General features: G+C 47.7%; 2 protein-coding genes across 5 annotated transcripts; one reads left to right on the top strand and one right to left on the bottom strand.

The window, feature by feature from the left end:
- Positions 1-1,556: 1,556 nt before the first annotated feature.
- Positions 1,557-4,801, top strand: LOC133259790 (colostrum trypsin inhibitor). The gene is made up of 3 exons (XM_061437731.1): positions 1,557-2,017; positions 3,804-4,019; positions 4,714-4,801. Exons 1-3 carry the CDS (start codon positions 1,942-1,944, stop codon positions 4,731-4,733), a joined length of 312 nt encoding a protein of 103 aa, XP_061293715.1. The 5' UTR covers positions 1,557-1,941; the 3' UTR covers positions 4,734-4,801.
- PIGT (phosphatidylinositol glycan anchor biosynthesis class T) lies at positions 3,053-20,307 on the bottom strand. Of its 4 annotated transcripts, none has more exons than XM_061437717.1 (13): positions 20,073-20,307; positions 19,374-19,551; positions 16,782-16,909; positions 16,375-16,475; positions 16,134-16,220; positions 15,512-15,599; positions 15,306-15,403; positions 15,047-15,212; positions 14,163-14,366; positions 10,094-10,259; positions 9,896-9,979; positions 8,989-9,242; positions 3,053-6,609 (listed from the first exon to the last, which is right to left on the bottom strand). In XM_061437717.1, the coding sequence occupies exons 1-12, from the start codon at positions 20,257-20,259 to the stop codon at positions 8,990-8,992; spliced, it is 1,740 nt and encodes a 579-aa protein (XP_061293701.1). In that variant the 5' UTR covers positions 20,260-20,307; the 3' UTR covers positions 3,053-6,609; position 8,989. The 4 variants fall into 4 exon arrangements, with proteins under 4 accessions (XP_061293701.1, XP_061293703.1, XP_061293700.1 ...); XM_061437719.1 differs by having other exon boundaries at positions 14,163-14,363; XM_061437716.1 differs by lacking the exon at positions 3,053-6,609 and having other exon boundaries at positions 8,550-9,242.
- Positions 20,308-25,731: the final 5,424 nt, after the last annotated feature.

The raw sequence follows: 25,731 nt of genomic DNA, 5'->3' as shown, positions 1-25,731 counted from the left end.
ACCCTTTGCCTGGCAAGGTAATAAAGCCACTCCTTTCTACTCTTGCAAAGCTCTGCATTTTCTGTTTGGTACAGGTGAACAGAAGCCGGGTTTTCAGCAACAGTATCTATATTATTATCCCCAAGTAGAAAGTACATCCACAGAAGGTAGATAACTTGTCTGAGGTCACACAGATAGGGAATAGCAAAAGGAAAGTGAAGTCACTCAGTCGTGTCCAACTCTGCAACCCCATGGACTGTAGCATACAAGGCTCCTCCATCCATGGGATTTTCCAGGCAAGCGTACAGGAGTGGGTTGCCATTTCCTTCTCCAGTAAGCTGGAATTTAAATTCCTCTATCTCCAGTGATGAGGCTTTTAACAACTACTGAAGCACAAGTAAAGATAATCTAACACCACTGATGTCTCCCATAGAAAACTCAACAAATGGAAAAGAAAATTTATTTCATCATAATACTGGATTGGCCAGAAAGTTCATTCGGGTTTTTCCACATTATGTTATGGAGAAAGCCGAACAAACTTTCAGGCCAATCCACTTCAAGAAAATTTCCCTTTAAAAATATGTAAATTAAAAAGCATTTCATGTTCCATCTAAAGGATAAACAAAGAGGTCTTCAGGCTTTCAGGTAGGAAGTAAAGTCATCTCTAAGGCAGGAAAACATTCAGGACACTTAACGGGGACACTCCATGGCAGAATTCCGTGGAACCAGCTCTACAGTTGTTCTTGGGAGAGAAAGTCTGATCCAGAGTTTTTTATCCCATGAAATTGTCCTTGAAGTTAAAGGCAATACGCAAGAACTCCAGGGAAATAAAACGTGTAAGCCCCTTATTTTTGTAGAGTTATCTATCCAACAAAATGTTTATGAGGATACCTTGTAAAGACATTTACTTCACATGGTGGAATTTCAGTGTCCACTACGCTAGCCATCAGCCACGTCCAACTACCGAGCACAGGAAGTACGACTCTGCCTTAAGTGAGATCCCAAAGACAGTATGAAGAAAAATAAACTATCATATTACTCTTTACTACCTGTTGATTATATGTTGAAATTATACTATTTTGGATCTATTGAGTTAAATAAACTATTAATAAAACTAGTTTTACTTCTTTCCTCTTTAAAAAATGCTGCTACTAAAAAAAAAAAAAATTCTGGGAATTTCCTGGCAGTCCAATGATTAAGACTCTTGGTGCTTTCACTGCTAGGAGGGACCCAGTTTCCATCACTGGATGAGGAACTAAGATTTCATGTGCCCCATAGCAAAAAAAAAAAAAAAATGCAATTACTAGAAAATTGTTAAAGTCTCTTTGTGGTTTGCATTATATTTCTACTTCATAACACTAGGGTAGAATTTGGGGGAAGTGATTTTGCCTTTTGTTTATGCTATTAACTATAGCTTGATCTTTAAAAAGAAGTATGATGATTTATATGAAACAATAAACTCATTATCCCAAAATTCAATAAAAGAGCTAATGAACAAAGAGCTGTGTTCTCTCTCCTGGAATGCTGAGACACTAGCTGGGAGGCTCTGGATGGGAACCAATAATAATAGAATGGAGAAGAGCTGTGCTGGGCTTTCAGGGACCACATGGTCCAGCCCACCTGTTTTACAGATAGGGAAATGGAGGTCCCCAGAGGTTCCTTCTCAGTCCAAGGTCACAGGAACTCAAGTCTGCAGTAGTTGGGGCTGAGACTACAATCCAGACGCTAGAGAAGCACCATCTTAGGGGACTTGCCCAAAGGCCTTGAAGAACTCATCCAAGGCCAATTGGCAGGGCCTCCAGTTCTTGCAGCCCACACCCCTGGCCCAAGGTGCTTCCTATTCCAAGTAACGAGAATCAAGATACTTCCTTCAGCCCTGGGGAATAGGACCCCTTCTCCCTCGGGTGCAGCTGTAAGTTCCAGCCTCCCGACCTCAGCTCAGAACTCACAGCTACTCACACCATGAAGCTCAGCTGCCTACTTGCCCTCTGCCTCACCCCCTGCCTGGTGGGCTTGGCGAGCTCAGGAGAGACCTCAGGTGAGCTGAGGGGCTGGGAACAGGGGCCCTGAGATCGTCACCTATGGGGAGGGGGGATGATGGATCCAACACGCCATCTGGTCACTTCCACCTCAGGAGGAAACAAGGACCTAGGCACAGGAAGAGGTTCCCTGTGGTAAGCATCCAGGCTCAGGAAAATCTGGGGCCAGAACTCCCAAGTGTCTCTTTGATATCGTCGTCAAATTTTAATTTTTCTTAAAAAGCAATACATATATTTGTTTTAAAAAGACAAACTATATGTAAACCTGTGAAGTTTAAAAAACTGGCCCCCTATTTCACACAGCCCCAATAATCCTGCTCTCCAGATTCCTACTGCCTAGAATTCTTAAGCAAGAAAAGAAACGTTGACAGTACTTTGAACAGGTGGCCAGATTTTCAAACTTGGCTGCACACGGAATTTCCGAGGTCACTCTGGTTCTCACACTCAGAAATTCTGATTTAATGGATCTGGGACGAAGCCTGGGCATCGGGACTTTTTTTTTTTCTTTCTAAGTTCCCCAAGAGGTTCTAATATTCTAACCAAGATTGAGAATTTGCTGCCCAAATAGAAGGTCTCAAATTTCTTCCTAGAATGGCCTCTTTCCTATTCTCGGTTTAAGCTTCTCCCAGTAAATCCAACAGTCAAGGTCACACACATTGAGGATTTACATAAGGGTTCCGTGGAGCTGAGTTGACTCATGTGCTTATTTGTTTGAGGGATGCTGTCCTTATTAGGGAAAGTGTCATTCTCAAAGTGCTGCTGCTGCTGCTAAGTCGCTTCAGTCGTGTCCAGCTCTGTGCGACCCCTGAGACGGCAGGCCACCAGGCTCCCCCGTCCCTGGGATTCTCCAGGCAAGAACAATGGAGTAGGTCTCAAAGTGCTACATCCCATAAAAAGAGACACTGAGGTCCTGAATGTCCGAGGCAAACGGCTGAGGGAGGGTGTGTGTGTGTGTGTGAGTGTGTGTGCATGTTTGATAAATTATTTTGTGTGATATCCAGAGCCAGATGCGAAAGGAGGTAAAATAACAAGTGTTTCAGTAAAAGAGGCCAGTTTCTTTATTTGCTGATTACCCATGGATATTAAACATTACTCAATGTAAATATCTAAATATCTTTTTCCTAGATATAAAAAAATATGATACTTGTTCATTGGCACTCAAATACTAAAAAGGATTTTCAGGAAAAAAATCACCTGAAATTCCACCACCCAGAGATAACCGCTCAAACATATGGAAGAATAACCTTCATGTCATCATTCTATGGGCTTATATGTATATATAATATCCACAGAATCACACCAGACCTCCTATTTTGTAATTTCATTTTATATTCAGCACAAGTTATGAGCCTCTCTTCATGTTGATATATATCATCAACTCTGCTGTAGTGTTGGCCCACTGACCCCCTGCTGATGAACGTTTACATTTTTTCCAAATTATACTTTTTTGCCTTCATAAACAAAGCTCCAGCCAACATCTTCATGTCAAGTTATGAGAGGCTGTAAGATTCAGCACTTGGGATTTGAAATTGGATTTGGGTTTAAATCCCAAGCCTCTCTCAACTTACAGGCTTTATGATTTTGAGAAAATTAGCACTCTTCTCCAAGCCTCAGTTTCTCCATCTGTGAAGTGGGCACAGTTACACTCTTCCCATTTGATTGATTTAAGTAACGGCAAGAACAGTGAACACCTAGGAGGGCGCTTGGTGTAGAGTAGGTGCTGGGAAAAAATCAGTTCATTAAGAGGACACATCAGTGACCATTCTGTTCTTTCTTCCTTTGCAGACAATCTCAAACAAGAGGCTTCCCAGGACTTGTTCCAAACACCCCCTGATCTGTGCCAGCTCCCCCAAGCAAGGGGCCCCTGCAAAGCTGCTTTGCTCCGATACTTCTATAACTCTACATCCAATGCTTGTGAGCCCTTTACCTATGGTGGTTGTCAGGGCAATGACAACAATTTTGAAACCACAGAGATGTGTTTGAGGATCTGCCAACCCCCTGGTGAGTCCTCTGATAGACCCAGGAAGAGGAACAGAGGTGATAGGATGCTGGGTGTGAAGGGACAGGGTGTTGGTGAGGATGCTGGCGGTGATGCAGGTGACGATGTTAATATGGAAATTAGTGATGATGAGAATAAGGGGAATGAGATACCTGGTCACTGATGCCTGGGAGGGGTGGCAATGAGAGCACTGGCAGTGTAGACAGCAAGGCAGCGGTGGATGGTGGCACTGATAATAAAGATGAAAGGTGGGCTGATCACTGTAGCAAGCCCTTTTAAAATACCTGATGGCTGCAGGGGGCGAGGTGTCTTCCCTGGTGGTCCAGTGGCTAAGACTCCACCCTCCCAATTCAGGGGCCTGGAGTGTGATCCCTGGTCAGGGAACTAGATCCCACATGCCACAAGTGAAAGCTCTCCTGGGGCACACCTAAGATCCAGTGCCGTCAAATAAATAAATAAAGCACACGGTAGCGCTGGCAGAGGTGAAGACAGCACTGTGACCTTGCAGGGTGATCCTGCTGACAGAGCTGAGGAACGCGGTTGTGGCAGTGATCTTGGTGGGAGGTGGTAGATATGAGGAGGTCCCCGGGCTGGTGGATGCTGAAGGGGTTGGGTAAGGAGTCCAGTTTGATGGCTCTGGCTCTAGGGTGCCAACGGGCCAGCCAAGGAGGGAGCTGACCGTCATCTCCATCACAGAGACCGAGGACAAGAGCTGACGGTGACACCTGCACGTTCCCAGGCTCTGACCAAAAGCTGCCTCGGCTGCCCTTCCCGCTTGGAGGCCCTGTTCTGAGCCCATCCTGTATCCCTCCAGGACTGGGTCAATAAAGTGTTTAAAGTTGACGTGGCCTGAAGCCTTCATACAAGGGCCCTGGGCTCGTCCTCAAAAATCGCTCACAGTCACAGGAGTGATCAAACCTGCATCGCCCCACGCCCAGCCCTCCAGGCCCTCACTGTCCTGTGTTCCCAGAATGAAGACAGGACAAAGGACAAAAGTTCCCCTTTCACCAGGGGCTCCTCAAGGAAGCCAGACTGAATGGAAATTTGGGGACCTTGGATGTCCGTCCCTGGATCCTGGCCTGCTGCTCTTTCTTACCCAGGGCTGCATGATGAGCCAGAATGTTCTTCCTGTCCAGCAGGAACCATGGCCTGGAGGAGTATGAAGGGGGTAGAAATTCGGGGAATCTTGACCAGCTAGGGTGACTGCCCTCTCTCTCCACCAGGAGGAATACTGGAAAAAGATTTTTACAAATTTTTTTAATTGTGGTAAAACATATACAACATGCAATTTACCATTTTAACCATTTCTAAATGTGCTATTTAGTGGTATTACATATACATACATTGTTGTATGTATACATACACCATGATCACCTCCCACCTCCTGAACTTTTCCATCTTCCCAAACTGAAACTTTGTACCATTAAAAATTAACTCCTTTTTCTCCCTGCCCTGGGCACCACTACTCTAACTTCTGTCTCTAAGAATTTAACTACTTCAGGAACCTCATAAGAGTAGAATCATACACTATTTTTCCTTTCATAACTGGTTTGTTTCACTTAGTGCCACGTCCTCAAGGTTTACCCATGTTGTAGCCTGTATCAAAATTTCCGTCCGTTTTGTTTGTTTGTTTTGGCTGCTCTGGGATCTTAGTTCCCTGACCAGGGATCAAACCTGTGCCCCCTTGCAAAGGAAGCTCGGGGTCCTAGCCACTGGACCACCAGGGAAGTCCCAAAATCTCCTTCCTTTTAAAGACTAAATAATACACCTGCCTGCCACTCCCAATAACTCTCTCCTCATGTCCTGCATCTGATCTAACCACTTCCTCTTGCTGGAAGGGAAACTGCTGGCCCAAAGTCAAGCAGCAATACTAGAAGCCAGAACCTGGGGTTCCCAGACCAGGTCCCTGTCCTGGCGATGTCATGGGGACAATGGTGTGCCCTTCCCACCCCACCCCTTTCACATGTCCTATTGCCTGGGAGCCAACCTAGGCCGTGTGATATCACATCAGCAAGGACACACTGGGAAGCCAGCCTGGCCTGAGGCTCCAGGTGGGGACCCAAAGCTGAATGGACCCTTGGGCTTTATCCAAGGCCAAAAATGCTTCATCATACATGAATAAGCATGTGTTTGAGAGAAAGAGCATTTTTTTCTTTTTTTTTTTTGGCCCACCGCATGGCATGGAATGGAACCTGCGCCCCCTGCAGGGGAATCACAGAGTCTTAACCACACAGCGGGGAAGTCTCTACTCCCTTTCGTGTTCTGAACAGCTACTCGGAGACTGAGCTCTGGAAGACAGTGAGGGTCGCCTTAACTGGGCACTGTTCCAGACACTGCAGCTACAAAATTCTGGTCCATATGGATCTTAATTATTAATGAGCAGGATATGGAAGCTACACAGTACATTACATGGTGGTGAGGGCTACCGAGAAAAACAAGGCAGGCAAGTGGTGAGCTGGAAGCTGGAGAAGCAATTTATAACCAGGGTAGCCAGGGAGACCTCTTGATAACTTGATGGTGAAGGTGGTGAAGAAGAGTTGGATTCTTCAGTTAGGTTGAAGGTAGAACAAACAGCTTTTCTGACAGGACATACTGGAGAATAAGGAGAAGGATCAAAATTGAGTCCAAGGTTTTAGGCCTGGGCAGCTGGGGAGATGAGAGCCGTCATTTGCAGAGATGAGCTGATGATGGGTGAGTATGTTTAGGGTCAGGGTGGAGATGATCAGAAGTTTGGGAGATAACTGAATTTGAGATGCCTTTAACATCAAAGTGGAGATGGCAAGTATGCAGCTGGGTAAATGACTATGGAATTCAGGGAGGAGGAGACCTAAGATATGGGGTGTCATCTTTATATAAATTATACAAGACATGGCCGTAGACGGCATTCTAGGTGCTGACTTGGCTGCAGGTATAAACTCTACTGTTCTGACTTGGCAAACACCCCACTACATGCAGGCTGCCAGGACCACTTAGCTTCAGATAAGCTACCCACCTTTTTTTAATATTTATTTTTATTTATTTGACTGCACAAGGCCTTAGGTGCAGTACATGGGATCGTCATTCTTCATTGCAGCCTGCAGGACCGCTGGTTCCAGCATGTGGGGTCTAGTTGCCTAACCAGGGATCGTATCTGAGCCCCCTGCATTGAGAGCCTGGAGTCTTAGCCACTGGACCACCAGGGAAATCCCATACTCAGCTGCACTCTTATGTCACACCCGGTGTGTTTACTGCTTGAAGTAAACTTGAGTAAAAGCATCCTGACCCAGTTGCTTTTGCCCATGGTCTGGACTAGCTCATTCACGCCACCTCTTGTCCTACACATGCAGACACATTGCTTATACATTCTAGAAGCTCTGGGAAAACCTTCAGAGGGAACCTAAACAGCCCCGTCTCTGTTAGCTGTACACCCGTCACATGTACTATATTAAAGACCCTGCACTCACACTGGTGGGGTTTCTAGAGAGCCCCTCACCTTACCCATCCCTACCTCTAGCCTCCAGACCCCAAGCCACAGTAGCCCACACCCATTCATACAATCACGTTTGTCGACTGAGCACTGACAACTTGTCCTGAGTGCAGACGCATTCAAGTGGAGGACAGCCCTGTGCCTCTAAGCTCCTAGTCTACTGGAAGTTAAAGGACAGTAACAACCAGGGAGATAAGGAATATGAAAGCTGTCCAGGGAGGGCACCCACAGCAGCTCAGTGTGTCAGGGAAGACTTCCTGGAGGAAACAACATCTCACCTGGTTTTGTCAGAGTGAACCTGGCAATTGAGGGGGACACAGTGGTTAGCAGAGCAGGGTATTCTGTTTGACGGGCAATCGACCAAAAGATGGATGGGAGAACTGGGAGAGGGAGGGGCAGACCAGTAATGTATACACTTGACAAATGCGTCAGAGGAAGAGAATGAAGGTGGGGGCAGGGCAGACACTTGCCAGAGGACTTGTTTCACAGGAATCTGGGGTTACACAGCCAGGATGTGGGCAGGGGCAGGCTTCAACCCAAGGGCTTCAAAGCCTGTGGGTGGTCTGAGGACCACCCAGAACACAAACTCCTGAGGAGCCAGATAAAAACTGAAAGGCTGGGCTCCACCCAAACTGACTGAATTCATGGGTCTGGATCCCAGGAACCTGCATTATTTCACAAGAGCCCCAAGTGGCTGCAACGCACAGTCTGGTTGGAAAATGGGCACCCAAAGCTCTTCTGTGTCTCCAGCGGCTCTCCAGCACGGGCTCCTAAAAGGCACAGGATGATTCACTTTCATGGCTGTGGAGATGCTGACATAAACACTCCCCGTCAAACCCAGGGAGTTCTGGGAACCAGTCAGAAGAGGATGCCAGGGGCGGAGGGAAGCAGGAGATGAGAAGGAATTTCTGGCAGGGGTGGGAGGAGGCAGGGGCCTTTGGTTGGTTGGTTGGTTGGTTGTTTTTTTGGCTGGGGAGGGGATCGGACAGGAGATCCAGTTCCGGTACCTGCCAAACACTCTCTGGCCCCAGCTCTCCCCAGGCCTCAAGGACAGGAGATAACCAACCAAGGAACCAGACACTTTTTATTCCACAACCAGTAATCTCCACCTACCACACAGTGGTACGAATATTTGAGCACATCCTATTATCCAGGCAGGCACCGTCCAACAGAACTTTCTGCAGTGGCGGGAACATTTGTCCCCATGATGTCCAGTACAGCAGCCACTAATCACCTCTGGTTACTGAGCACTTGAAATGCACTCAGTATGGATAAGGAAATGCATTTTCAATTTAAATTAAATTCAAAAGCCACATTTGACTCATGGCTACTGTCCTAAACATTGAAGCTCTAGGCCCTGGCCCAATCCAAGAGACAGTTTGGTTCAAAAGCCTCCTCGGGGGAGGGCAAGTGGCAGGAAGAGCCTTGGGGGTGTGTGGGGGGCGGGGGTCAGCCACCACACCCCTCTCAAGAGAAATTGCAGCCCAACTGTGAGCACGACTCGCCTCAGAGTGGGGGGACACCTCGGGCACGCCGGATGAGGTTGGCCAGCCGCTTCACCAGGCCGCCCTTCCTGGGCTCCTCGATCTGGAAGGTGCGGGTGAGGAGGTTGTAGAAGGAGCCGTAGCACACGGCCACCACAGTGCACGTGAGGCAGACGACGTTGTAGGGCATACTGAAGTCCGGCGTGGGGAGGCTCACCAGCAGTGGCTCCGTGTAGAGCCGCACAAAGTAGCTAGAGCTGTCAGAGACTGGGAAGCTGGGGGTTGGGAGCGAACAGTGAGGCAGGACTGGCTGCTTCCCCACATCTCACCTCACCCAACCCATCCCCTCTCTCTGGCCACTTGGGCCAACGTCAGTGGGAAGCATTTTCAAAGCTTTCTTAGCCTCATAGCCTTTTAAAGCTCAATACAGATTATCTGATCAAAGGAGAGCTACGATGAGGGAGAGGAAAGGGACCCTGCCTTCACTGGGCTGCCTCTTCCTGAGCCATCTGGTCTCGGCCTACAGGTCATCTCCCCCAGGCAGCCTTCCTGGATTACCCAACACATTTCTCCCCAGCAGTTCCTCTCTAGACTGTGCCCATGAGCAGGGAGGGGCAAGTCCATTTTGTCCAGTGCTGTCCACGTGGAGCTCTCTGAAGTACCCAGCATCTGATAAGTGCTCAGTTCCATATTTGTAAGAGAACCGATGAGTAAACGTCCTGCACTTCTCACCTTCTGATCTCCTAGCAGCTCTCTAGGATCATTTCATAAAGACTATACTAACAGTACAGACCACTGGGGTTTGAATTAGGACAGGGCCAATCTACTTATTACTTTGCAAACACAACCTCTAGCCCCAGGCCAGCCCGCAGGAGCCTGAACCCTGTGCAGGTGCCACCTGGACGCCAGCGGCCGGGCTCACACTTACAGGCTGTTGAAGAGGGGGCTCTCTTCCCAGTCCCCGGGTTTGGCTGCCACCACACTGGGCACGAGGGCGCTCAGGACAGATGGGCTGCAGAGAAGCAGACAGATACTCCGTGAGCTGTGTTCCTCACACTCCTCCACCAGGGAGAGTGGTGGAAAGGGTGGGCCAGGAGGGCGGGGGCAGCAGGTGACGGGAGCCCACCTGACATAGAAGCCATGGTTGGGGTCCGGGGTGTACTCGGTCCACTTAAGCAGTGCCCGCTCAAACTGGATGGAGACCTTGGTGATGGAGCTGGCCGGCAGCTGAATCAGCATCTCCAGGAGGTGGGGCTGCATCCGGTCCTGGGCAGGCTGGTAGTGGGTGTAACCTGGGGACCGACAGGGCACCCAGAGCTCTCTCCAGGGCTCAGCCCGCCTGCACCACTTGTCCCTACCTGTCCAGGCCTTGGGGCTGGGACTGGGGAGCCGAGGAGGGGGAATCTGGATCACGAAGTCAGCCAGGCCCCCAGAAGGGAGGAGGAGGGCAGGGAAGGGAAAAGGTGTTTCCAGGGCAGCTGTTCCAGGATATGCTCAACCTCTTCCATCTTCACATCATGAAAACTGGGCCACCAGACGTCCAGTGCCTCCCATGATGCAACAGGGAGTCCACAGAACCACCTGGGAAGGTTTCTTGCCAAAAATATGAGACCTGAATCTAATCAAGTTTCTAAAACTAACCACTGATACTCAAGAATACACAGAGGATCGAGGAACATGTTAAACATGGGCCAACCAGAATGTAGAACATCCTATCCAACAAATGACCCAGTTTTGCCAACAAGTCAATTTTTAAAAAACCACTGGGAACTGTTTTACAGATTAAAAGAGATGTAAGAGGAACACACCAATCAAGGCAGGAATAACGGGAAATGGGGGTGAAGGGAAGTGTATATGGGAACCCCGTACTTTCTGCTCAACTTTTCTGTAAACTTAAAACTGCTCTTTAAAAAGTAAGTCTATTAATCTAAAAAGAGAGAGAGAGAAACTTAGGAGCTTATCAAGCAAATATAATGTGAGCACCTTATTTTTACCCAATTCAAATCAATTATAAAGTTATTTTCAAGACCACTGGGGGAAATAGGAGTGATAACAATAGGTTACACATATTTTTAAGCCCCTTACCTGTTAGAGATGTCTAAAGGTGAATCGATATGATATGTAGGATTTGTTTTAAGATACTCCAGCAAAAAAAGTAACCAAACCAAATAAATAAAGGGAAAGATGAAACAAAAATGATGGGAAGCTGTGGAATAGAACAGAGCCTAAAAATGAACCCACACTTATATGGGCAATTAATCTATATCAAAGGAGACAAGAATACACAATGAGGAAAAGAGAGCCCTTTCAATAAATGGTGTTACAAGACAGCTATATGCAAAAGAATCAAATTGGATTATTTTCTTATACCAAATACAAAAATAAACTCAAAACGGATTAAAGACTTAAATGTAAAACCTGAAATGATGAAACTTCCAGGAGAAAATACAGGCAGTGTGCCTTTTGACCTAGCAATGTTTTGTTGCATATGTCTCCTCAGGCAAGAAAAACAAAAGTAAAAATAAACAAATGGGGTTACATCAAACTAAAAAGCTTTTGCACAGTGAAAGAAACGACCAGAAAAATGAAAAGACAGACTACTGAAAGGGAGAAGGTACTTGCAAATGATATCAATAAGGGGTTAATACGCAAAATATACGAAATATTTATACAACTCAATGTCAAAAAAGAAAGAATTGTTTAAAAAAATGGGCAGAGGATCTGAATAGACATTTTTCTAGAGAAGACATACAGATTGGCCAACAGGCAGATGAAAAAATAGTTCAACATCACTAATCGTCACAAAGGCAAATCAAAACCACAATAAGATATCACCTCACACGTCTCAGGATCATCAAAAAGACAACAAATAACAAGTGTTGGTGAGTACGCGGAGAGAAGGGAGCCCCTGTGCACTGCGTTGGGAATGTAAATTGGTGCAGCCACTATCAACACCTGCAGGGAGATTCCTCAGAATTTAAAAGCAGAACTACCATTCAATCCAGCAATTCCACTCCTGGGTATTTATTCAAAGAAAACAAAAACATTAATTTGAAAAGATACTGGCACCCCAATGTTCACTGAAGCATTGTTTACAACAGCTAAGAAAACGACCTAAGCGCCCATCGATGGATGAGCAGATAAAGAAGACGTGGAATATCACTCAGCTACAAAAAAGAAGGAAATTTTGACATCTGCAACAACATGGATGAGCTAGAAAATATTAGGCTAACTGAGATAAGTCAAAGACAAATACTGTATGATATCACTTATACTGGGAATCAAAAAAAAAAAAAAGAATAAACATAACCAAACAGAAGTAGTCATAGACATAAAGAATAAGCAGGTGACTGCCCGAGGAGAGAGGGGTGGAAGGAGGAGAGAAATAGATGAGGGAGGGCAAGAGGAACAAACTTTCAGTTGCAAAATAAATGAGTCACAGGTACGAAATGTACAGTGTGGGGAATACAGTCAACAGCTATGCGTTATATTTGCACGGTGACAGATGGTAACTAGACTTATCATGATGATCATTTTGGAAAGTACAGAAACACTGAATCACTTTGCTATTACCAGGAACTAGCATAGTGTTACAGGTCAATTACACTTCAAAAATAAACAAACTCTTAGAAAAAGAGATCACATTTGTTGTTACTAGAGGTAAGGGGTAGGGAAAAGGGAATTGGATGAAGGCAGTCAAAAGGTACAATCTTCCAGTTCTAAGACAAGATTCGGAAATGTAATGTAGAACATGATAAATATGTTAATGTTGTACATTACACATGAAAGCTGTTAAGAGAGTAAATCCTTAAGAGTTCTCATCACAAGGGAAAAAACTTTTTACTATTTAACTTTGTATCTGTATGAGATGATGGATGTTCATTAAACTTACTGCAGTCATTTCATGATAGATATAAGTCGAATGAGCATGCTGAACACCTTGAACTTATCTTGTGCTGTATGTCAATTGTATCTCAACGAAACTAGAAAAAAAATCAACAACAAACAAAAAACGGAATATGAAGCTGGAGACTGCTGAGGCTGGGTAATGCATACACGGGAGTTCATTACTCTGTTCCATTTGGGTATGTATTTCAAATCTGCCAAAGCAAAGATAAAACAGGAACTTCCCTGGTGGTCCAGTGGTTAAGAATCCACCTGGCAATATAGGGGACACAGGTTCAATCTGGCCTGGGAAGATCCCACATGCTACAGAACAACTAAGCCTGTGTGCCAGAACTACTTAGCCTGAGCGCTCGAGAGCCCATGCCCCACAGCTGCTGAAGCCCACACGCTGCAACCACTGAGCCCTCGCGCCTAGGGCTTGTGCTCTGCGCCAGGGAAGCCACAACACAGAACCCGAGCACCTCAAGATGAGCCCCCGTTCACCACACTAAAGAAAGCCTGTGCTCAGCAACGATGACTCAGTGCAGCCAAAAATAAAAATAAATAAAAAACAAAACAAAAACACCATGAAATATACAGGTGGGAGGTACGAAATAGAGATTTTCAAGGGGGTACAGATAGTGGGCTGAAAATAAGTAAAACTAGTAACCATGGGCTAGAAAATATGGGAAACCACAAAGAGGTTTAGAGAAGATTGTAAGTCTACCTGTTGGGGTTGTGCTGTAACGTCTTCCTAAGGAGTCTCCTGTGTTCCTTAGTCTCCCTCCACTCCGAAGGAAAACAAGTGCTTTTGTGCTATGCCTGGCATCTCATAGAAAGCACTCAGAAAATATTAACTCCTCCTCAGAAAAATAACAGAAAAAACAAACAAATTTTTAAAACTGCACCTCTTTACCCCACCTAAGGAAGCAAAAACACCTACTCCAGCACCTTCTTTGTATCCAATACTCTGTTTTTCTGGCTAGCCCTTTCTCCACCTGAGTCTATGAATCATCCGAAACAAAATAGAGCTCCAGGAAAGAGGAGGAAGCAAGTGAGAAAGATAAGGAAACTCCTGCCTTGATCACGTCCTAGGAAGAGTCACCAGGATTATGTGGTTTAACTGCTTTGACTTTATAAACACTTGCAGATCTGGCATTGTTGAGGTCACTCTATGTCTCAAACTACTCCTGATGCCTGTGCAGACTGCAAGGTATTTCTGGAATCATCCTGAGAACTGAGGGGTTAGAGGACGTGGAGGGAGAGGGGGAGGGGCGGGGGGAGGGGCTGGCTGGGGACTCGGCGCTCACTTGGTTTGTTCTCCTTGCCCTTAGACGTGATGGTGAGCGTGTGCACGTACAGCCGCAGGTACCAGGGCACGGTGTCCAGCAGCAGCACAGGGAAGGCCCGGTACGGGTGGGTGTTGTACAGCAGCGTGCTCAGCTGCCCGCTCTGCAGCCCGTAGCCGCTCACATACCGCTGGGCGTACAGGAAGGGCACCGGGGGGGCCTCTGCTGAGAAAAGCCAACAGTTAACCACTCCTTTAAAGAAAAACAAAAAGGGGGGAGGGGTCACTCCCCAAATCCACTCCCTGGGCCAGGTTCAGAGTCTCAAAGCCAGAAGGCGATGTGGAGATGCTTTGCCAGAACTGGGAAGCCTGCATTCTGGAACCATCCCTGTCTTCCCCAACTCACAGCAATGACAACAGAATTACTGTTATTTAGTGAGTACTAACAAGGCCTGAGCTTTCTGCCAGTTCCAACCCAAACCAAGTGCTCTCACAATATTTCACGCTTTTCCTTGGTAACACTGAACATGATTGTAACTAATTGTTTGAGGCCTGCTTCAACTATTGTATGTTAATGTTTCTCGAAATCGGGGTATTTGTGTGTTCAAAAAAAAATTTTTGTTAATTAAATGAACAAATGCATGAATGACTTCCATGTTTTCTGTTAATTATCTCATCTAACCTGTTAGGTGTACTGTCCCTGTTTTCAGCATGAGACAGTGAAGTTAGGAACGTTCAAGGTCATGGAGCTTAGAAGAGATGGTGTTAGAACCAGGACGTCTGACTCCAGTTATCTGGATCTAAACACAAGCCTGTTGTCTCCTGAAGAGATGGGGCTGTGAGTCTTCCCCACAAGATGAAACTGCTGTAGCCCATGGTGGCCGTGGTGGCCCACCCTCCACCCACCATTCTCTGGGGGCCTCTTCCACTTCAGCTGGATGTTGAGGCTGCGCGAGGTGCTGACCACAGCTGCATCCAGCAGGTCGTAGACGGCATAGGTCTTCCGGGTGCCCAGGATGACGTCTTGGTATGTGGTAAGGGGGGGCGGGTACACCTCCAATGTCTCATTGTCCTGGGGACACAAGGACAGGGCTGAGAAGCGAGCAGAGGGGCAGGCTGGCCTTGGAGGGAAGGGGCTAACATGTGTGGCTGGAGACCTCAGTACCTGGCCATAGCTGGTAATGTCCACATAGACTCGGCTCTCCGAAGCCAAGGGGCAGGGCTCGGTGAGAGTTCGGGAGAACATCCGGAAGAGGGACCAGTCTGGGGAGCAGAGGGTGGGGATGAGCTGGGGCAGGACTAGGCCTGCTCCACACAGATGGGGCAGGGCTGGCGATGGGTGGGTGGAGATGCCAGAGCAAGGGAGCTTACCCTTCTTCCCCTGTCCAGTGACGAAGGCATCAAATACAACAGAAAGGGTCTGCCTCAGCTCCCAGGAGATGCTGGTACAGCGTGCATTCTACAAGGGCCAGACAGCAGCAGTGACGACCTACCTCCCCGCCAACCTCACAGCTCCATGGACTGCAACCTGGACACAATCCCTCCTCTATTCCGTATCTCCCCGTCCATCAATTTGCTACCACTCCATACCGAGCACTTGACCCTGTGCCAGCAGCATCCTGCGCATCAGTGGGATGAACCGTTGCCAACAACTGGATGAACTGATACTACAATTATTCTCATTTAACCGATGAGAAAACCAGGGAGATAAAGTGACCCACTCAAGGTCAAGTCAGCTAGAAAGTGGCTGAGCTAGCAGATGTACCCACACAGCTATGGCTCATAACCACCAGGCTCCACGACAAAGATTAAGTGACGGCTTGACAGGCAACCACTAGGTTTCCTTGGTGTGTGACCAAATCCCTGGACTGTCATCATCACGTCTCCCACTGACCACTGGCTCAGCCCTCGACAGACGCTGGGCGATGTGCTTTACCTGCACCTTCTCTCACAGCCCCGGGAGGGCCCCTGTCTCCCGTTCCCCAAGACTTACTCTGCAAACAGGGCGGATATGCACTGCCTGGGAGTGGTAGCTCGTGTGGAACAGGCGATCAGCCTTCAGCAGCACCGAGAGGCCTGCCTGGAAGAGGCGGTGTGAGAGGAAAGGTCAGTGCCCTGCACGGTGATGCACCTGGGCGTGGGGCCGAGGTTATCTGTCAGGCAGGGAGGGGGCATCAGCCCACGCCATCCACTCTCTGGGGCTCCCACCCACATTCAGGTCCCTTGGGCCTCACCTTGGAGCTGCAGGGCAAGAGCTTCTTCCATGGGGTGAGGTTCTCGGTGCAGACGACCTCTCGTGGCAGCACCGCGTAGCGCAGGAAGGAGTGGTCCGTGCCTGAGGGAGACAGGAGCCTGGCTGGGGGGAGCCTTGGGGCCCTGCTCCTCAGGACCCGCACACACTGTCCAGCACCACCGCTCTCACAGTCTAGGCTGGGGGAGGAGTGTGGAACAGCCTCGTCCCTTCGGGAGAAAGCAACGCAGAGACGTCTTCCTGGGGGCGGGGGCCGGGGGGTGGGGGGAGGGCCTGCCCACCCTGGAGATTTATGACCTGGCCCCGCAGAGGGAGGAGCAAGCAGAGGGGAAAGGAGGCAAAGGAGTGAGAGGGCACAGGAAGAAGGAGGGGGCCGTGGGGCAGTCTCACCATTGGCCAGCCCCAGGGGTTTGAAGGAGGCGGTGGGCGTGACCGTGTTGGTGGAGTCGATGAAGTTGAGAGAGGCGCAGAAGATCCCCGAGAGGACGTTACTGAGCTCCTTCCAGGACTCATCCACACTGGATGGAGACACAAACCCGCTCACTGTCCCGGGGCTGCGCCTGCCCCCTCGCTCAGAGCCTGCACCTGGCTGCCAAGCCGTGAGGCCGGCCAGCTGCTGGAGCCGCAACCGCCCCCGCTGGGCCTGCAGCCCAGGTCTCCCCTATCAGCCCCTTCCTCCTCCCTCTCCTCTGAACATCCCTGCATCCCCGCTGGCCCCTGCTTAGGTGGCTCCTCTTCGCAGCTCGTAGTGCCTTATGCTCCCCTTCCAGGGTGTTCCCTCCTCCAGGCAGCGTTCCCGCCCTCCTCAACCACAGCTTCCTGCTGCACTGTTGCCATTCTGACCGTCCCGGCCTCTCACCAGGGCCCTTCTGGGAAATGGCTGGGTGGCAACAGAACCTTGTCGTAAGCATCTTTTCTCCTCGACTAGGCTAAGAGCAACCTGAGGACAGGGAGCAAGGCTGGGTCACCCACGTACACCCCACGCTATACAAAGTGCCCCACACCCCGGGTGCCGAGATCAGCTCACTGATCCACCCTGAGTTGTGCTCCACTGGGCAAAACAACCTACTTCCCTGTGAACACCCTGGTGAGTCCTGGTTCTACCCTCAGGATGGGAAGTCTTACATCTACAAAGGCTCATGGAACAAGGGAAAATAAGCATCCTAGGACCCCAGAGAAACATCGAATTAAATTAGGTGTTTTTTTTCTTTAGAGAAACAGCAAAACAGATTTGCTCTTTATAGAAATAATAGAATAAAAGTAGATTTCTGAACATCACCTCCACACTACAGGCAATTATGAGGGGAGACAGTGACAGCAGAGCAGTTGGGATAAAAGGCAAGGAAGCCTGAGTTCAGGCAAGAGAGGAAGCCCTGGCCAGTGTAGGGGTTTGCTCTTCATTTGATACCACTGTAGAGCTAGCCTGGGGTTTTTCAACAGTCCTGGATTCAGAGCTTTCCAACTGCTCCAATCCTTACGCCTCAAATAAAGACTGCAAACTGGAAGCCTGAAAATGCTATGCAAACCATAGCCATGTTCCATTTGCTGTGCACAACATTAACCCATAGGCATTTCTTAAATTTTTAAGTCACTTGCTGATACTTAAGCTTACCAATTTTCACATTAAAATCCAGATTTCTGGAAAAAATGAGAGTATTTGACAACGGTAAGTCTCTGTTCCCACATGACAACAATCCATCGAGGCTGAGTGGCAGCTGTCCTCCCAAGCTCTCCAGCCTGCCACAGTCCCCACCACTCCCAGGTAAGGCCCTAAATTTTTTTTTAAAGGTTTTTTTTTTTTTTTTTTTAATATGGACCACTTTTAAAGTCTTTATTGAATTTGTTACAGTATTGCTTCTCTTTTATGTTTTGTTTTTTTTTAGCCATGAGGCATGTGGGTTCTTAGCTCCCCGACTAGGGATGGAACCCATACCCCTTGCATTGGAAGATGAAGTCTTACCCACTGGACCACCAGGGAAGTCCCCCCCAATTTTTTTTAATTATACATACGTGCTGATTTCCCATAGTGAGATTAAGAGAATTTGGGCTTCCCAGGTGGGGCAATGGTAAAGAATCCACCTGCCAATTCAGGAGATGCAAGAGATGCAGGTTCCATCCCTGGGTCAGGAAGATCTCCTGCAGTAGGAAACAACAACCCATTCCAGTATTCTTGCCTGGAAAATCCCATGGGCAGAGGAGCCTGGCAGGCTACAGTCCATGGGGTTGCAAAGAGTCCAATACAACTGAGTGACTGAGCACACAGGCACCTGGTCCAGTCACAGTACCTAACCCGTCCATCCCCTGCTGCTGCTGCTGCTGCTAAGTCACTTCAGTCATGTCCGACTCTGTGTGACCCCATAGACGGCAGCCCACCAGGCTCCCTGTCCCTGGGATTCTCCAGGCAAGAACACTGGAGTGGGTTGCCATTTCCTTCTCCAATGCATGAAAGTGAAAAGTGAAAGTGAAGTCGCTCAGTCGTGTCCAACTCTTCGAGACCCCATGGACTGCAGCCTACCAGGCTCCTCCGTCCATGGGATTTTTCAGGCAAGAGTACTGGAGTGGGGTGCCATTGCCTTCTCCTAAAAAACAGTCATTTCTCGAATACAGAGATATGATGTCTTGCAGGCCAATTCTAGCCCACATATATTTTATTTGGCTCTTGTGGCATTTTATCATTATGTGAATGAATGTCTTTAAAAGGTTGTCCGGTTTGCCACAGCTTTCTAGTGCCGTACATCCAAGTAGGCTGCAGATAACTGTTATCTATCTCCGTAGATACATGCGACCACAGGTCTGGATGTATCAGGGGAAGGAAACATATTAAGCAAAGTCAAGAATGCCACTAGGCCATAACACTTCTTACTTCCAGTGCAGCTTTACCCCCATGGAACTGCTTCCCCCAAAGGGCAGTGGTAAGATGACAACACTTGCCATGCCACGTTCCCGCCACAGCCTGCCACAGGCCTCAAGGTGGGCACTCACTCGGTGACGGTGTCTTGGAACCAAGCCCACAGCTCTGCCCCTGATGGGGCCTGCAAGAAGGGTGTCCCCCAGTATCGAGTCCTCCAGAAGCCTTGGGTTAAGGACAGGTGCAGTTCCCGGAGAGAATACTTGGAGATCAACTGCCCCAAGGCTTTGGGGAAGAGCCTATAGTGAGACACTGGAGAAGAGACAGCAGGTGAGTGATGATCCTGGAGGGAGGGCTCTCAGCCACCCCAAAGAAACAATAAATACACCCCAGCTCTGGGGTCAGAGGAATCTAAATTCCTGACCAGTCAGTCACTGACTAAGCAGTGTGATCTTGGACCGGTGCCTTTCTCTCTCTATATCTCCAATTTCTTCCCTGTAACCGTTCACTCAACTCGGCACCATGCCCAGCACGCAGGATAAACGGTAATTGTCAACAGCATCCTTATCAATGCTGTCCACGGAAGGTGCTAACTAAAGGTTTAGAGCGGTAGCATGGCGCTGCGGAGAGACCACCGCAAAGTCAGCCCTCCCGGGGCCCCAGTTTCATCACTGGTACAATGTGATTCCTCAAAAACTGCCCCACCCTTCCGCCAAGGACCCACGCCCCGGGATCAGAACTTCACCGTGGGGTCAGTGCCTGGCCCCAAGGCTGGCCTCCACCCCACTCCCAGCAGGTGCCACAGGGTTCTACCGTCAGTCTCCTCTCCTCACCTCCTTCCCGCTGCAGCTCCGAATCCCAGCGCGTGCGGAACTGGAATGTGGCGGCTACGTCCCCTGAAGGCAGCGGGGTGATGACTAGCTCCTCTCGCAGGCTGTCGCGTGGGGGCTCCGCCCGGCCCCAGCCGCCCGGTCCCAGAAGCAGCAGCACCAGCAGGAAAATCCTCACGGGCGCCGCCATGCCTGCGGCTGCTTCCACCTCCCAGTAGCCCCACCCCTGCGAAAGGGCGGCCTCCAATAGGAAGAGCGGAAGATAAGTGACTTCCGGTGCTATCCCGGAAGTCGGGGTGCGGCTATCACAACGACGGCCTGGATATGCCCTTCAAGACAGTGTGTGTGTAAAGGGGAGCTGACGGGGCACAACCGATTGGGGTCTGGATTGTGGACCCCTTTCCCTACGATAAAGTACTTAGCCACGGCTGCTATTGTGCCTCCGTGAGAGTTGAAGAAGCAGACTGAAAATGGTTATTTCTTCTGCGAGGTCCCACAGCCGGGCCCCTGCCTCCAGTAGCTTCTTGTCTCTATTTGCTCGGTCCTAAGCCTAGCCAGCCCTTATGGTGCAAAACTTCCCCGCAAAACCCTCAAATAACCCTCCCGTTTATTATGAAAAATTTCAAACACACAACAAAGATGAAAGGATGAATACCTGTTAACAATGAACACCTGTTTCCCCATCACCTAGAAGCCACCATTATCATTTTACTATACTTCTCTTATTATCAGTCTAACTCCCACAATTCATCTTATGTTTTGATGCATTTCAAAGAGATTTCAGACATAAGGACACTTCTCTTTAAATAGTTTAGCATGCACATGATTAACTAGAGTTCAATACCTGTTAACATTTTTCTTTTGATGTAAAATTTACAAACACGAATGTTCAACTCCGAAGTGCACATCCATTGAATCCAATGGATACACATATCCTATCCAGATACGCTCGTAAAACCCCTGAAAGTTGGCTAATGCCCCTTGCTAGTCGACCCCTGTGCCCCTGACTTCCAGGTGCAACCACTGTTTTGATTTTTCTCCACAAAATGGATTAATCTGTTGTAGAGCTCTATATAAATGAAATCATCATATACTATGTACAGTTTTTTGTAAAAGACTTCTTTCATGGGAATAATGTTCTGCCGAATCATTCATAGTCTTGCATGTATCAGCAGTTTGTTTCTTTCATTGCTGTATATCATTCATACATTGTCTGAATATACCATAGTTTATCTGTTCTGTCCATGTACACCTGAGCTCTTTCAAGTTTTTAGTTCTTATGAGCTAGGCTGCTATACACGTTACTTTGTAGGAATAAGCTTAACATTTCTTTTGGATAAATATTTACGAATGGTGAAAGAGAACATATGTTTAATTTTATAAGAAACTGCTAGATCTTTCTCCAGAAGGTATCATTTCATACTTGTATCAACAATGTATGAGAATTCCTATTGCTCCACATCCCAGTGAACATTTAACTTGGGGGTCTTTTTAGTTTTTACCACGAAGTTGTGTATGTAGTGGTATCTCACTGTGGTTTTAATTTGCATTTCCTTAGTACTTAGTAATGTTGAACATCTTTTCATGTATTTGTTGGTCATTTGTATATTTTCTTTTGCAAAGGATCTGTTAAAATCTTTTTCTACCTCTCCCCTTCTGTGCTGGCTTAAGTTGGAGGAGTTCCAAACAATTCTTGCTTTGGTTTTTCCACCTGCCTAATCAGGTGCACATTCATGATGGGCTTTGTAGTCTCTTGGTAAAACTCACAACCATTTTGGCTCTGAAGAGCCAAGTTTGGTGTCCACCAGGTCTAGATATACCCTTGAGCAACCAGAGAGGAAGAGTCAAAAAGATGTCTTCATCTCAGTATACCCTCATTCTACCTACATGCAGTGCTCCTGACCCACTAGACATGGAACAGAAGGAAGACTTTGAGCTTAGATGTGGTACAGACATGGGTTCAAATCCCCACCCCCAGCCTTTAGTCCATATGAGCATGAGCAATCTGAGTGCCACACTTCCTGCTCTGTAAATGGATGAACCTACTTTCAGGGTTATTGTAAGGATCAGAAATTAGGTGCATGTAGAATCTGGAATGGAGTAAGTGCTTAGTAACTTCTGCAAACCTTTACTCAAAGAAACTCTATGAGGTGCATACCTCTGAGTGCGTGCTAAGTCACTTCAGTCATGTCTGACTCTTTGCAACCCTATGGACTATAACCTGCCAGGCTCCTCTGTCCATGGGATTCTCCAGGCAAAAACACTGGAGTGGGTTGCCATGCCCTCCTCCAGGGGATCTTCCTGACCCAGGGACTGAACCTGCATCTCCTGCAGTTCCTGCATTGTAGGCAGATTCTCTACCCCTGAGCTACCGAGGAAGCCCACTCTATGAAGAAGGTACTATTATCTCCATGTTACAGATGAGTAAACTGAGGTACATAAACCAAGATAACTGCCTAAGATCACAGTGAATCAGAACTCGAGTCCACACCACCAACTTCAAAGAAAATGTTAAGGTAGTTGCAATTATGATAATGATTACTTTGTACTTCTATGCTTTGTTTTCTTTTGAAATTGCCTGTCCCCATCACTCAAGATCCAGCCACCCCCAGAGAAGACTTACCTTCTCCCTCTGGTGCTACAGCCCACTTTATATTTCCATTATCTGTGACATTGTCCCTTCCTGGAAGAACTCTTGGCCACATTAGTATTTCTGTTGCCTAAGCAAGGAAGCTAGCACAGAGTGGGGGCTCAGTAATGTCCAGATGAACAAACAAACTTGACAACATCATAACATCATTCCACGTTGTCCCCATACTGCTGTGCTGTTCACAGTATCAAGTCTTGTGCACTCCTGGGGACTGCTGCAGTGTGAGCCGTCCAGGGAATCTTCCACTGAGATGTGGCCCCTCCACAGCACAGGATTCTATAGGAGGAGGCTGTCTTCTTCCCTCTGCTTCAGGGTCTATGACAAGCCTGTGCCACAGACAGAAGATGCCACACTGTGGTTTAGAGGCTGAAAGCTGGGCTGCTTGCCTCGGAGTTGGCACCAAGTCATCACCCCCATCTCTAAGGGCCTTCTGTGGCCACAAAAAAACAGTCGGCTGGAGATGCTGGCTCTGAGGGCCAGCCAAGGCCCTGTGGTTTGGCAGAAGAAGAGATCATTGTCCAAACAGGAAGTGGTCCTGGGGTCTCAGCTGACCCTAGATTTTCCCAGGCAGGGCTGGGGCTCATAGCAGCTGAACCGAAGGCTCCCCGTAGGCTCACTAACAATTCCACCTCTCCAGAATGCTGTAGCTCTCTCTCCCCAGCCAGGCTCCCTGCCCCCATTAGCACCGTATGCCCAGGGTTGTTGACATGTTGACAGCAAACAGGCCAGGCTAGCTTCCCACCATTCACCCTGGATGGGGAGTTGGGGGATCCCAGGAACTGAAAACCCTGCAGAGCTGAGCTGCAGATATCATGCAGTACAGCCCAGGAGAAGGCTCAGCCGCTGAAGTCAGGAGGTTGAGAAGACCGTGTCTTCTGTGTACAGTGAAGTCATTGGCAACACAGAAAAACCACAAAATTTAACATGAGGCTCGGCCCTGGCCCAGCTTAGTGGATGATCTCAACTTGGACACAGACTTTTAGACAAAAGAGGCACAGAACTCCCACCAGTTTTTCAGCACTGCTAGGAAAAGCACTTAAGAACTGTCACTTACAATGGCCCCCTGCAGGGATGGAAGCAAAATGGAGCTATTGGGAAGCCTGCAGCCCTGTCACTCAGCCTGAACTGCACAGAGAGCTTTGAGATTTAGGCTGAAGGTCACTGATCCCATGGGTGGTTTGATGTATGAAGGGAGGTGGGATGATTTATTTTTCCTAATATGAAAAATGACTTAATGTTCCTTAAGGCTAGGTCCTATAACCCTCCTTTCATCCATCTTTCCCTGGGTAAGTTCCCTGGCGCCCATAGCATGCTCATCACCTATACACTGATAACTCATGTACTGATCTTCCAATCTAATCGTTTCTTCTAAATCCCACACTCACAGGTCCAAATGCTTACTCAAAATGTCCTCTTGGTCTCCAAAGCACCTCAAACTCAACATGTCCAAAACCCAATTTATGACCAACTTCCCAAATCTGGCCCTCTCCTAAATTCTCCATGTGTATGAAGAACCCTCCAAAGCATCCTGCTGCACAAGGCAGAAGCAATGGTGACGCCTTTCAGCCAGTCTTCTCTCACACCCGCCTATCTATAAATATTTTGAATTTTGCCTCCCCAACATCTCTTCATTCCTTCCACTTTTCTACATCCCCCACCTCCACCCTATCCCATTTTTATCTGGATAGTTGCAACCATCTCCTGGTTTCCGGACATCCACTCCAGTCCCCTCCAATCAATGCATCTCTACAAGGAGTCCTTCCAGCCATTCTTCCCCTAAACTACTCCTACTCCGCCTTCAGATCTCAGCTCAGAACCACTTCCTCCAGGCAAATACCTTGTGACCTTTCTTAACAGGATATTAACTCCTTCCTCAAGTCCTAGTTGCAGTCTTACTTTTGGGCCCCAGGAGAGCCCGAACTCCCTAAGAGCAAGACTGGGTCTTTTGTGTGTGTGTCTGTGTGTGCTACTACCGCACCCCCAAGACCAAACTCTGTGTCTTACACATGTTAAACGCTGACATTTAATACTTATTGAATGAATGTCATTTGTTTATACTCAGCCTCAACCCAGTGAAACTAATCATTACCACTATCTTTTGGGCCACTGTTATCGCTTACATGGATTATTGTGTTATGTCTGTCTGTCTGTCTGGAGCACACCCTCTTCCAGTGTGTTTTCTACACTGCAGCCAGAATTATCTTTTTAACAGGAAATTTCAATCATTTGTCATCCTTCATTACTCCCAGTAAAGTTCAAATTTGTAACGTGTAAACTACTAGTTATCTACCCAATGACTGTAGTCCTCTTGTTTCTTAGTAACATAACCCTGATTTTATGAAGACAGCAGAGGGCCCTACTAAAGGGGGCTTCTGAGAGGTTTGACAGGAAGGACAGAAATCAGACACATTGGTAATTAAAACTTGAAGGGTTATTATCTTTCCAAAGGCCAGGATTTCCTTTCTTCTAATGCTGTGTCCCTATAAAATACCTGTAAATGAAATATTACTCATGTTACCAAGTTCTGCCAATGAGATGAAAATGGACACTACTGGTTAGAACTTCCAAAAAAGGTTCTCAAAGTGGGAACAGACAGCGACCCATGCCTCTTTTGCCCATTCCTAATTCCTTCTCCTGCTCTCCACCAGTTTCAAGGACCAGAGACTCAACAGCCATTCTAGACAGGAGGTATCAGTGAGAATTCCAGCCATGCGCCTTAGATGGCTGAGTAAAAAGAGCCAAAAAGGATCTTGGTGTCCAATAACTGTAGAACTTTGGACTTCTTTTATGTGAGGAAACAAAATTTATATCTTAAGTCACTGATATTTTACTAGCAATTAAACTGAAGCTTGATACAGGCTTTAAAGTATTTCCTCATCGGACCTTTGTCAATCTTAATCCTCCCTAATCTCCTGCTCAAATTCAACAATTCAGCTATGCTGAATGGTTTTCAGTTCCTCAAGACTATTTCTCTCCATTTAAAGTTCTTCCAAGCTGCTCTTTCTACCTGGA

This window comes from Bos javanicus, chromosome 13, assembly GCF_032452875.1.
Source record: "Bos javanicus breed banteng chromosome 13, ARS-OSU_banteng_1.0, whole genome shotgun sequence".
NCBI lineage: Eukaryota > Metazoa > Chordata > Mammalia > Artiodactyla > Bovidae > Bos > Bos javanicus.
Note: the sequence above shows the minus strand (reverse complement) of the source record. Positions and strands in the feature narration are given on the sequence as shown.